The 13650-nt window shown below is 46.7% G+C and overlaps 1 protein-coding gene across 5 annotated transcripts; it reads left to right on the top strand.

Annotated features, from left to right (window-relative positions):
* The first annotated feature begins 743 nt into the window (after positions 1-743).
* On the top strand, positions 744-11832 carry LOC308661219 (uncharacterized protein). 5 transcript variants are annotated; one of them, XM_081316111.1, is made up of 4 exons: positions 744-1026; positions 5646-5973; positions 7320-7557; positions 9371-11832. In XM_081316111.1, exon 4 carries the CDS (start codon positions 9422-9424, stop codon positions 10661-10663), a length of 1242 nt encoding a protein of 413 aa, XP_081172237.1. In that variant the 5' UTR covers positions 744-1026; positions 5646-5973; positions 7320-7557; positions 9371-9421; the 3' UTR covers positions 10664-11832. The 5 variants fall into 5 exon arrangements, with proteins under 5 accessions (XP_081172237.1, XP_081172240.1, XP_081172239.1 ...); XM_081316114.1 differs by having other exon boundaries at positions 9371-9937; XM_081316113.1 differs by lacking the exon at positions 5646-5973.
* The last annotated feature ends 1818 nt before the right edge of the window (positions 11833-13650 follow it).

Genomic DNA, 13650 nt, shown 5'->3' with positions numbered 1-13650 from the left:
AATATTAGTATAGCAAGTAAATTAATAAGATCACACCTGGAATATTGTATCCGGGTTTGGTCACATTACAAAACAGAAATTGAGACCCTGCAAAAAGGGGAAAGGGGAGAAGGCGGGTCTTTCTTTGCATTGCCCCATATTTCCCCCCCCCACAAATCCTTAAAAAGAAAAGCCCCCCCTTTCCCTCCGCGGGGCGACCCCCCCCCCAAATCCTTTCCCCCGGAGGCTCCCCGTCCAGCCCTGCCTCCAGCCGGGATCCAGGCAGGCTCAGCCACCCTCCGGGGACCCAGGGGGGACTCGGGGCTACCTTCCTCCTGGCCGGCCGAGGGAGAGCAGGAGCAGCCCCACCTGCCCGGAGCGGGGCCGAGGAGCAGCCTGGCCGGACGCCCAGAAGTTGCACCGCCGCCCGAAAAGCCCCAAAAGGCGGGAAAGAAAAAAAAATCCTCCGCAACGGAGCTATGAAACCTCAGATGCTGGGAGTGGGGGGGGGGGCGGAGTAGGGAGAACGAGAGGAAATTCCTAGAGGGGCGCCTCGGAGGCGTCTCCTCACCCTTTCCGATTTCATTTCCTGCCTTCTGGGAGTGTGGGCGCTCTGGCCCCTCCGTCCTCTACTCCTCCGGTGGAGCGACCGGAGTTTCGGGGCTCGGAGGGCGCCGGGCGAGCCGCCTCTTTGACAGCCGGGCGGAGTTCGGAGAGGCCGGGAGCCTTTCCCTCCCTCCCTCTCTCCTCCCCGGGATTGGGAAGAGGCGGCCCGGGATCCTCGCTCCCTGCTTCTCCCAGAAATTCGGGGGTGGGGGGAGGGGGAGAGACTCGGACGAGGGATGCCCCATCCGGCACCTGGCAAGGCTGAGATGGCTGTGGAGGATGGGCTGCGTAGTAGGGAGGTGGGCGAGGCGGAGGTTCTGCCGGTTCCAAAGAGGCGATGATGGAAGACTTAAGGCTCTGGGTTCCAGTGAGTGACCCAGACTGGATCCTGAAAGCAGAACTTTGTCCACACGGTTTCCCAGTGGCACCTGCTGGATGAAGGTGAAAAGAAAATTGCAAGTTTTGGTGGGAGTACAACGATAGATAGATAGATAGATAGATAGATAGATAGATAGATAGATAGATAGATAGATGGATGGATGGATGGATGGATGGATGGATGGATGGATGGATGGATGGATGGATGGATGGATGGATGGGTAGGTAGGTAGGTAGGTAGGTGGATGGATAGATAGATGATAGTAGGATTGGTAGGGATAGATGTAGTAGAGATGGATGGATAGATGATAGATAGATTAGTAGGTAGAGATAAGATATAGTAGGGATAGATAGATAGATAGATAGATAGATAGATAGATAGATAGATAGATAGATAGATAGATAGATAGATAGATAGATAGATAGATAGATAGAGATAGATAGATAGATAGATAGATAGATAGATAGACAGACAGACAGACAGATAGATAGATATAGTAGGTAGAGATAAGATAGACTACTAGGGATAGATAGATAGATAGATAGATAGAGATAGATAGATAGATAGATAGAGATAGATAGATAGATAGATGATATATATATATATATATATATATATATATATATATATATATATATATATATATATATATATATATATATATATATATATATTTTGTTGTTGTTAGCTGCGAAGTCGTGTCCGACCCATCGCGACCCTATGGACAACATTCCTCCAGGCCTTCCTGTCCTCTACCATCTTCTGGAGTCCATTTAAGCTCACGCCTACTGCTTCAGTGACTCCATCCAGCCACCTCATTCTCTGTCGTCCCCTTCTTCTATTGCCCTCGATCTTTCCCAGCATTAGGCTTTTCTCCAGTGAGTCCTTCCTTCTCATTAGGTGGCCAAAGTATTTGAGTTTTAGCTTCAGGATCTGGCCTTCTAAAGAGCAGTCAGGATTGATCTCCTCTAGGACTGACCGGTTTGATCGCCTTGCAGTCCAAGGGACTCGCAGGAGTCTTCTCCAGCACCATAGTTCAAAGGCCTCAATTCTTTGGCGCTCAGCCTTTCTTATGGTCCAACTTTCACTGCCATACATTGCAACTGGGAAGACCATAGCCTTGACTATACGCACTTTTGTTGACAGGGTGATGTCTCTGCTTTTTAGTGTGCTGTCTAGATTTGCCATGGCTTTCCTCCCCAGGAGCAAGCGTCTTTTAATTTCTTGGCTACAGTCCCCATCTGCAGTGATCTTGGAGCCCAGGAAAATAAAATCTGTCACTACCTCCATTTCTTCCCCATCTATTTGCCAGGAATTGAGAGGGCCAGATGCCATGATCTTGGTTTTCTTAATGTTAAGTTTCAACCCAAGTTTTGCACTCTCCTTCTTCACCCGCAACAAGAGGCTCTTTAGTTCTTCTTCACTTTCTGCCATTAGAGTGGTATCATCTGCGTATCTTAGGTTGTTGATATTTCTTCCGGCAATCTTAATTCCAACTTTTGATTCATCTAGCCCTGCCTTTCTCATGATGTGCTCTGCATATAAGTTAAATAGGCAGGGCGACAGTATACAGCCTTGCCGGACTCCTTTCCCAATTTTGAACCAATCAGTGGTTCCGTGTCCAGTTCTCACTGTTGCTTCTTGACCCGCATATAGGTTTCTCAAGAGACAAATAAGATGGTCTGGTACTCCCATCTCTTTAAGAACTTGCCACAGTTTGTTATGATCCACACAATCAAAGGCTTTAGCATAGTCAATGAAGCAGAAGTAGATGTTTTTCTGGAACTCCTTAGCTTTCTCCATGATCCAGCGTATGTTGGCAATTTGATCTCTAGTTCCTCTGCCTCTTCGAAATCCTGCCTGTACTTCTGGTAGTTCTCGATCCACATACTGCTGAAGTCTAGCTTGTAGGATTTTAAGCATGACTTTACTAGCATGAGAAATGAGTGCAATGGTGCGATAGTTTGAACATTCTTTGGCACTGCCTTTCTTTGGAATTGGAATGTAAACTGATCTTTTCCAATCCTGTGGCCACTGTTGAGTTTTCCAAATTTGCTGGCAAATTGAGTGTAGCACTTTTACTGCACTGTCTTTTAAGATTTTGAATAGCTCAGCTGGAATACTGTCACCTCCACTAGCTTTGTTGTTGCTCAGCTTTTCTAAGGCCCACTTCACTTCACATTCTAGGATGTCTGGCTCGAGGTCAGTGACCACCTCATTGTGATTATCAGGGACATTAAGCTCATTCTTGTATAGTTCTTCTGTGTAATTTTGCCACCTCTTCTTAATCTCTTCTGCCTCTGTTAGGTCCCTGCCATTTTGGTCCTTTATCATGCCCATTTTTGCATTAAACGTTCCCTTCATCTCTCCAATTTTCTTGAAAAGATCTCTGGTCCTCCCTATTCTATTGTTTTCTTCTATTTCTTTGCACTGTTCATTTAAGAAGGCATTCTTATCTCTTCTAGCTATTCTCTGGAATTCTGCATTCAATTGGGCATATCTATGTTTTTCTCCCTTGCCTTTCGCTTCCCTCCTTTCCTTAGCTATTTGCAAAGCTTCCTCAGACAGCCATTTTGCTTTCTTGCATTTCTTTTTCTTTGGGATGGTTTTGGTTGCTACCTGTTGTACAATGTCGCGAACCTCTGTCCATAGTTCTTCAGGCACTCTGTCTATCAGATCTAATTCCTTAAATCTATTTGTCACCTCTACTGTATATTCAACAGGGATATGATTTAATTCATACCTGAGTGGCCTAGTGCTTTTCCCTACTTTCTTCAGTTTAAGCTTAAACTTTGCAAGGAGAAGCTCATGGTCTGAGCCACAGTCAGCTCCTGGTCTTGTTTTTACTGACTGTATAGAGCTTCTCCATCTTTGGCTGCAGAGCATATAGTCAATCTGATTTCTGTGATGACCGTCTGGTGATGTCCATGTGTAGAGCCGTCTCTTGGGTTGTTGGAAAAGAGTGTTTGCTATGACCATCGTATTCTCTTGACAAAATTCTATCAGCCTGTGCCCTGCTTCATTTTGTACTCCAAGGCCAAACTTGCCTGATATTCCAGTTATCTTTTGGCTTCCTACTTTAGCATTCCAATCCCCCATGATGATAAGGACATCATTTTTGGGTGTTAGTTCTATAAGGTGCTGTAGGGCTTCATAGAACCGGTCAATTTCATCCTCTTCAGCACTGGTGGTTGGGGCATAGACTTGGACTACTGTGATATTGAATGGTTTGCCTTGGATTCGAACTGAGATCATTCTGTCATTTTGAGGATTGTATCCCAGTATTGCTTTTCCTACTCTTTTATTGACTATGAAGGCTACTCCATTTCTTCTGAGGGATTCTTGCCCGCAGTAGTATACCTGATGGTCATCTGAATTAAATTCACCCATTCCTGTCCATTTTAGTTCGCTGATACCTAAGATGTCGATGTTCAGTCTTGTCATCTCTTGTTTGACCACGTCCAGCTTTCCTTGATTCATGGATCTTACATTCCAGGTTCCTATGGAGAAAAAATCTTTACAGCATCGGACTTTCCTTTCACCACCAGACACATCCACAGCTGAGCGTCCTTTCGGCTTTGGCCCAGTCGCTTCATTCTTTCTGGCGCTACTAGTACTAGCCCTCTGCTCTTCCCCAGTAGCATATTGGACGCCTTCCGACCTGAGGGGCTCATCTTCTAGCGTCATATCGTTTTGCCTTTTGGTACTGTCCATAGGGTTTTCATGGCAAAGATACTGGAGTGGTTTGCCATTTCCTTCTCCAGTGGATCACGTTTTGTCAGAACTCTCGGCTATGGCCTGTCCGTCTTGGGTGGCCCTGCACGGCATAGCTCATAGCTTCATTGAATTACGCAAGCCCCTTCGCCACGACAAGGCAGTAATCCATGAAGGGGATATATATATATATATATATGTTTTCTGAGGTTTTCGCGGGTGCCTGTATGTGGATCCTTGGTTTTTCGGGTTTTTCCCCGCGTAGAACTAAAGGTGTAGGCGCAACGTTTCGACGAAATCCCATCCGTCATCATCAGGCTAGTGGTTTCTGCTTCCTTCTTCTGGGAGAAGTATGTGGCTGTTTGTTTTTCTTTTAAAAAAAAAAAAAAGAAAAGAAAAACAAACAGCCACATACTTCTCCCAGAAGAAGGAAGCAGAAACCACTAGCCTGATGATGACGGATGGGATTTCGTCGAAACGTTGCGCCTACACCTTTAGTTCTACACGGGGAAAAACCCGAAAAACCAAGGATCCATATATATATATATATATATATATATATATATATATATATATATATATATATAGAGAGAGAGAGAGAGAGAGAGAGAGAGAGAGAGAGATGGTGGGCGTGAGTTTGGAGAAGACATGTAGGCTGCATCGTCCGTTTGTGCTTTGCAGGAGGCTTACGGGGGGAAGGAGGATATGTGAGTTTGGACTTTGGAGAAAGGGAGGGAGAGAAGAAGGAAGGAAGGAAGAAAGGAAGGCCAGGCCTGCAGCGCTGCTGGGCAGATATGTGGCCAAACAACACACAACGACACTGCAAGCAGAAGGGGCAGCTCCCATTCCAGCGTGCAGAGAAGAACACTCTTCCCGCAGGCAGAGGAACCCAAGAAGAGGCTCAGCTAATCTCAATGTACACATGTTGTACTTTGACAATGAAGGTTTATTTATTTATTTATTTAAGAAGGAAAACCAGGAAGGAGAGGAGGTTTTGGAGCACGGGATCCTGGCTGGGACGGAGGGGGGGGCAAGAGAAGAGGCGGCCAAGGGGCGGGGCTGCCAGGTGAAGGCGGAGCCCAGGAGGAGAGCAGAAGCCCCACCCACGCCTCGATCCTCCTACTTGCTGGATCTCTGCTTCCCTTCTGCCTGTCTCGCTTCGCCCCTGGAGGATCGGCGCTGGATCCCTCGGGAGAGGCTTCTGGATCTCGCTCCGGACAGGTCGGGCTGCTCTCCTCCCTCCGGCCTTCGGGGCGCCCCTCCTGCCAGGAGAGCTTTTCCCCGCAAGCAGAAAGGTAGCTGCGGATCCGCCTCTTCGTCCTGCAGGGATTTCCTTGGGGAGATTCGACTCTGGCGTCGCCTGCAGGGAGCGGATCCCTCCCTTCCCTCCAGGGGGACAAAGGGGGATCCCTCCCCGGGCTGGATCTGCCCCCTCCTCGCCCGGCCGAGACTCCCCGCGGGGCTCCGGGTGGATCCGGGACTGAGCTTTTGGGAAGTTGCTTTCAGAAGGTCTCTCTGCGGTCCGTCAGAGCATGCAATAACCCGCCGTTGCAGAAAATGGAATAAACAGAGTATTGTAATGTGGTATTAACACAGACTGACCTCATTGGGATGGGGTGGGGAGGGTTTGGGGAAAAGAAAAGGTTTAAATTAACTGAATGTAGTTCATGTTTTCTTCACAACCACCCTCCCCCTAAGGGATCCTCTTCCTTTGAGCTCAATGTAAAAAGCAAAAAAATAAAATCCTTTGTATGGTTATGTTTAACTTTCCTTCCACTTTAAAAAAGGGACGCGGTGGCTCAGTGGGTTAGGATGCTGAGCTTGTCGATCATAAGGTCGGCAGTTTGGCAGGTCGAATCCCGAGTGCCGCGTAACAGTGAGCGCCTGTTACTCATCCCAGCTTCTGCCAACCTAGCAGTTCGAAAGCACGTAAAAATGCAAGTAGAAAAATAGGGACCGGTGGGAAGGTAACAGCGTTCTGTGCGCCTTTGGCGTCTAGTCATGCTGGCCACATGACCACGGAGACGTCCTCGGACAAGCACTGGCTCTTAGGCTTTGAAACAGAGATGAGCACCGGTCCCTAGAGTTGGAAACGACTAGCACTCATGTGCGGGGGAACCTTTACCTTTACCACTTTAAAAAGCTGGCTAGAATTTCTAAACTTTATATTTTCCTTGTTTTGCCCTGAAGAGGCTGTGATGTGGCAGCCCCTTCCTGGTGGATGTTTTTCAAAGCACTGGGGAATTTTTGAAGCTGGTCTTGTGAGCAGGTAATAAAACAAGCAGATGGCCAAAAGGCTGCTTTTCCTAATTGTAAATATTTTTATGAAACACCTGCCTGGAATCTTTGTGGCCTCCCAGCCTCCAAAAAGAGCAGAAAAGTGCAGTCCTTTTCCCACATGCTCTGCCCCATCTGCTCTCTCTCATCTCCCTTTGAGTTTTCCTAGTCACAATTCTCCCTTGGTCACTGTTGGATTTCATCTTGCTGGTTTCTTCCATTTTGGCTCATCAAGATCTTTTTGAATCAGGATTTTATCTCTGTTATTTTCTATCCTCAACAAGTAATTCCATATGCTCATCCCTTTTCTAAGTCATTTGTGGATTACGTTCAGCATCTGAGCCTTTTTCATTTCTCTTTCAAGAGACCAGTGACGATGTGTCCATAAGCTCCACAGAGGAGACGGGGTGTTCTTGGATCGGGACCCACCAAACTCTGGCTGGGAATCAGTTCTAGAGATTTTGGAAATTGTGGCCCGGTTGGAGAAGCAGCTTCCTGCACAAAGGGCCAGTCACTCAGGAGAGATCAATGAGGGCCATACCTGACCTTGACCCACACGATGGAACAAGTGACCCAGAGACCTCTTAGTTGTAACTTTAAAGGTGAGTAAACAAATCTTGATTAAATCTTGGTTTGGAGAATAAGCATATGTTTTTTAAATCTTTATTGGACAAAAGAGCAATGCAGAGAAGTTGTGTTTTGCTCCCAAAGTGTTGGGTCAAACCGTAACGTAGCTCCATTGAGGACTACTTGGTGAGTGCGATTGGTCAAGGCAGTTATGAATCCCTCTGGTGGTGATGCTGTCTATCCCACATTTTTTGTGTGTTACCAAGTAGTAGACTGTGGTCGGCTTTGTCACATGCCTCACAGAAGTCCAAGTATAGTATATCCATTGAATTTTGCTATTCCACTATTTTAGTCACTTTGACCAAGAATGCAGTAAGTTTTGTCTGGCACAATCTGTTTTTGACAAACCCACGTTGGCTTCTAGTAATTCTTTTTTCTAGGCTTTCGCAGATTCCTTGCTTGATTATCTTGTCCAGGATCTTCCCAGGTACTGATATCAGGCTGATTGGTCTGCAGTTTCCTGGATCTATTTTTTCTCCTTTTTTGTAATATTTTATAAAACATAAAAAATGTCTCTCGAGGAAGCAGGAATCCAGAAGTCATGATGGGACGGAGCTCATAACTGCAAAAGTCCCAAGAAGCAGAAACAAGGGATAAGAATCAGAAAAGTGTTCTGAACTCTCTTTCCTTCCCTTTTGCTTCTGCGATGCCTTAGTTTTTGGTATATCCTCAGTTTGTCCTGGACTTATGACCACAATTGGCACTGGAGTCATTGAGATGTCACGTGAGAGTTTGGCTCAGTGACTGCAATCCTCTACTCCTGAGGTTGTGGTTGTTAAGCGATTTCACATGTCGTTAAGCAGATGAGTCCTAGATGGGAATGTGGGGTTGCCTGAAGTGGGTAGGAGAGGCCTTTGTGAGTCCTGGCACAGGCCACGTTTGACTTAAGGAGGTCCTGGAGAAGCTTACGGATCCTTTGGGACATGTTGCTTGGAAACATGTATGGAACACGTGACTTGGAGAACGGTGCAAGGCTGCAAAGGCCTCCAGTCTGGTGATCAAGGCCTCATTTCTCAGTGGCTGAGGTGACAGTGGGCTGAAGTCCTGGTCTGGGTTCAATGACCGCTGGCTGAAACTGTTGAAGGCCCCAGGCCTCCACTTAAGGCCCAGCCTCACCATTGCTGTCAGTCAGTTGAGGGGGCCCTGAAGAAGCTTACTGATGCTTTGGGACACGTTGCTTAGCAACAGTATGGAACACACGGCTTGGAGAATGGCGCAAGGCTGCAAAGGCCTCCGGTCTGGGGATCAAGGCCTCATTTCTCAAGGGCTGAGGTGACAGTGGGCTGAAGTCCAGGTCTGGGTTCAGTGACCCCAGGCCTCCACTTAAGGCCCAGCCCCGGCATTGCTGTCAATCAGGGCTGCTTTCCATGGCCTGGATAGGGCAGCCCAGACTTCCATGGGTGGCTGCAGCTGTGCATCCCACTCCATCACCCCCAAACTCATGGGTGACCTGAGCCTGGTCACCTGGATCTCCCCTACCCCCAGACACACCCACGTCCCTTGCCTGGGCCTTCCTCCTACCTAAAGTTTCAGGCCTTCTTTTTCACCTCATCATAGGACGAGAACCAAGGAGGAAAAGATAGGAGTCATTGAACAGCAGAAGAGTTTGCCTCCGAGGGATCTGGGGTGACGAAATCAATGGAGATTTTATGTGGGTGTACTGCAGACATCTGCCCATGACAGACTGGTTGGACTGGAAGACCTTCATGGTTCTTTCCAAGGCTACAATTTTGTGATTATCTTTGTCAAAAAGAAACTTTATTCTCATTTTCTTTCTTTTTCCACCAGCAGGAAAACAACTCTGACCAAAAATTCACCTGCAAGCAACTGCCAGAAAGCATGGAGGGCGGGAAACTCACAAATCCCCCGTCAGACACAAGCAGCACTCCGAAAAACCACAAAAGAACCCATGAATGCTCAGTGTGTGGGAAATCCTTTGCTCGCCGGTCCCTCCTTTTGAGCCACAGGAAGGTCCATGTGGAAAGCGGATCCAGTCAAGGATTGGAGGGTGAGAAATCCCTTTTTGGAAAAGGTGCCAAAGATCTCAGAAGCTCCCCCAGATTAAAACCCCATAAATGTGAGGAATGTGATTTATCCTTTGGTCAAAAGTCAAACCTTCTTAGACATCAGAAAATCCACACTGGAGAAAAACCCTATCAATGTCTGGAATGTGGGAAATTTTTCAGTGAAAAAGCCAATCTCAGAAACCACGAGAGAATTCACACCGGGGAGAAACCTTACAAGTGCTGGGAATGTGGGAAGACTTTTTCTCAGAGGGCACATCTTTGGATCCATGAGAAGGTTCATGCAGGAATAAAAACTTACAAATGCTTTGAGTGTGGAAAATGTTTCACCCTGAGTTCATCACTTTGGAGTCATGAGAAAACACACAGAGGGGAGAAAAACGAAAAGTGCCTCGAATGTGGGAAATGTTTCACCTTGAAATCAAACCTGGTGCGACATCAGAGTCTTCACACTGTAGTCAGACCCTATGAGTGCCCAGAATGTGAGAGACGATTTGTAAATTCTTCTGAACTTGAGAGGCACCAGAAGAGGCACCAAGAGGAGAAACCCTATGAATGTCGGGAGTGTGGGAAAAGTTTTTTTGCACAAAGTGAGGTTCAGGTTCATGAGAGAATCCACACAGGGGAGAAACCGTACAAATGTGGGGAATGTGGGAAATGCTTTACCCAAAAACAACACCTTGGAAGGCATCTGAGGGTTCACACAGGAGAGAAGCCGTATAAATGCATACTGTGTGGAAAATCTTTTGCTTATAAAGATGTACTTTGGAGACATCAGAAAATTCACACAGGGGAGAAGCCCTATCAATGCAACGAATGTGGAAGTTTTTATCGTACCACGTCAGCCCTCTGGAATCATATGAAAATTCACACAGGGGAAAAAAACTACAAATGTTTAGACTGTGGGAGAGCATTTGCTAAATCATATAACTTTAGATGTCACAGCCAAATCCACCTAGGAGAGAAGCCCCATAAATGCTTGGGGTGCGACAAACGTTTTACTAAAAAAAATACTCTCTTGAAGCATTATAGAAACCACACTGGAGAAAAAACGTAAATGTCTGGAAAGTGGGAAATACTTTGCCCTACCTTCAGCATTCGCATGCACACCAGAAATCACACAGGGGAGTGGCCTCACAAGCGTGCAGCGTGAGAAACATTTTCATTGTAAAATCACAGCTAAAAATGCATCAAAAAGTCCATAGCAGAGATAACCCCCCCCTTGAGTTGTGAAGAATGTAAGAAACATTTTTTTTTCAAAAGTCACGTCTTATGGTTTACCAGGAACTTCACACAATGACAGAAGGGAAATCCTACAATTGTTTGGTGTGGGGAAAATACTCTTCCTAATCAATTCACCTTCAAAGCCTTTGTAGAGTCCACAATCGAGCAAAAGGGCATTAAGCGTTGGGAGTGTGAGAAGGGTTTGGCTCACAAAGCAGCAACATTAGTAACTTACCAGAGACATTACACAAGAAAAAAGACAAGTCTTGGGGAGGGTAGATTATGTTTTGCAAAGTGCTGCTAGTCCTCGACTTATGGTGGAATTGGGAACACATTTGTGGTTGTAGCTTTAAACACTCCCGTCAAGGCACCCATATGATTGGATATGATTTTACGACATTTCTGTGGTCATTATTTATTTATTTATTTTATTACATTTATATACCGCCCTTTCCCGAAGGACTCAGGGCGGTTTACAGGGTAATTAAAAACCAAGATACAAAAGTTAAAAACAAATTTTAAAAAAAAATTATATTTGTCCCTGTATAAATAAAACCCCAATTAAAATAAGATTAATCCTCAGCCTGGGCCAGAGAGCTCGAAGAGCCAGGTCTTCAGGTCCCGGCGGAATGAGCGGAGGTCGGGGGCAGTCCTCAGCTCCACTGGCAGCTGGTTCCAAAGGGCAGGCGCCCCCACTGAGAAGGCCCTATCCCTGGGTGTCGTCCGCCGGCAATCTCTTACCGGTGGCACCCTGAGAAGACCCTCCCTGTGGGAGCGCACTGAACGAAGGGAACTTGATGCCGGCAGCAGGTGTTCCCTCAGATATCCCGGACCCAAGCCATTTAGGGCTTTATAGGTCATCACCAGCACCTTGAATCTCACCCGGAGGGCAACCGGAAGCCAATGCAGCTCGCGGAGTAGAGGTGTTACATGGGAGTATCGGGAGACCCCCATCACAACTCGCGTGGCCGCATTCTGCACCAGCTGAAGCCTCCAAGTGGTCCTCGAGGGCAGCCCCATGTAGAGAGCATTGCAGTAGTCTAAACGGGAGGTCACGAGCGCATGAGTGACTGTGCGTAGGGCATCTCGGTCCAGGTAGGGTCGCAACTGGCGCACCAGGCGAACCTGGGCAAAAGCCCCCCTGGTCGCGGCTCCTATATGGTCTTCAAAATTGAGTCGTGAATCCAGGAGGACGCCCAAGTTGCGAGCCCTATCAACGGGGGGGTAACACCTCACCCCCCATTAAACAAAGTCACTGCAGTCCTAAGTCTAAACGTACTCGTTTGCATTTTCTGCAGAAGACTGACAAAAACGTTGCACATTGTGATCCCATGGCTGCAAGATCATGGAACTGTTCATAAAGGGGAGCCGGTTGCCAAGTGCCCATAATTTAGTTACACAACTTTGGGGAATAGGGGCAAAATGTTACCATGGCCAGAATTGCTTTACGGGCCATCAACACTTGTCACAATTTTGAACAGTTGTTAAAGTGACGTCATAAGTCGAGGGCCGCCTGTAGTGAAACCTTTGATAAATCCTGGAGCATTCACAAAAGGGGGTCATTGTTGAAATGCTTGAAATATTGCAAAAGACTGACCTCACTTGAGACGTCTGGAGGCCCCAAAGGATCCACAAGAAAAACAAAATGGTGCGTTTGGGGTGCGTGAAATATTTTTCTGGAATGTCTACCAGGGTCTGCAGGTAAAAATGCCCTGAAGGTGCTCAGACTCCTGGATACACTTTTCGGATGACAAAAGGCATCAGAGCTTGGTGTGTGGAAAATCTGTTTGTTGTCCTACATTTGTGAGTTCTCACACAGAGGAACCCTAGAAATGTTTGTAGTGTAGAAAACATTTTCTCCTGAAGTCTTTTCAAAAAAACACACAGCAGTTCCCTGGCCTGGGTGTTATTTTAAAAAGATTGTGATCTACGGGGGGGGGGGGAGGGAGTATCCTTCAGATGGCACTTAAATCTCAGGGTCTCTTTTGCCCCCTTATCCGCCCTGGATCCTCTCCTATTCCCAGTGGAAAAGACCCCCCCCCCCAGAGACCCCAGTTGCCAGCTCTAAACTGGGACAGGAAATTCTCTTTTAGGATTGTAAAGTAAAACTTTTTAAAGTTTCGTGAATGTTTTGTTTCCCTGAGAACCATATGGAAGTCTGTAATCTTCTGGCCTGGGATTTTATTAAAAGATGTTTCCCCACTATTCGCCACTATTGCAAAAAATGTTTCAGTCCATTGTGCAGCCTTAATAAAAGCATTTCCACTATCCTACAGCGTGCTTTTTATTTTTTCGGAGTCCACATTTCCCGCATTTGTTCGCAGCTGACTTCCTGGGCTAAAAGGGAATCCTAGTTTAAGGTCCCCCTCTGACTCTGGGGCAGCGAAGCCCCAAAGCATCATGGCAGCAATCAGCCTCTTCCAACATAGCAGATCCCCCACTGCCCCTCCCTCAACCCACTCCCCCCAGTGAAGTCAAGACTGAAATATTTTGCAGCTGTACTTGCTTTGTAAGTGAAATGGGATCAAATGCTTTTATGAGACTAGAACAAGGAGGAATTCCAGAAGGAATGTGAAATTTTGGCTGAGTTATGACCATGCAATTCCCAGCATGCTCCCACACATCTTAAAAGTTACTAGGATTTTAAAAAAAAATCTGGTTTCTATGAAGAGACCCCCTTGCCCCACCTCCCCCACCCAATTCTTTCCAACTGAATGTGGCCTGTTGTGCCCCAGAACTGCTTTTCCCAATCTGGTGTTCTGCAGATGTGGGAGTCGAAGTCCCAAACATCTGGAGGGCAGCAGCTGGGGCAACGTTGCC

Source organism: Vipera berus (assembly GCF_964194415.1).
Source record: "Vipera berus genome assembly, chromosome: 2".
NCBI lineage: Eukaryota > Metazoa > Chordata > Lepidosauria > Squamata > Viperidae > Vipera > Vipera berus.
Note: the sequence above shows the minus strand (reverse complement) of the source record. Positions and strands in the feature narration are given on the sequence as shown.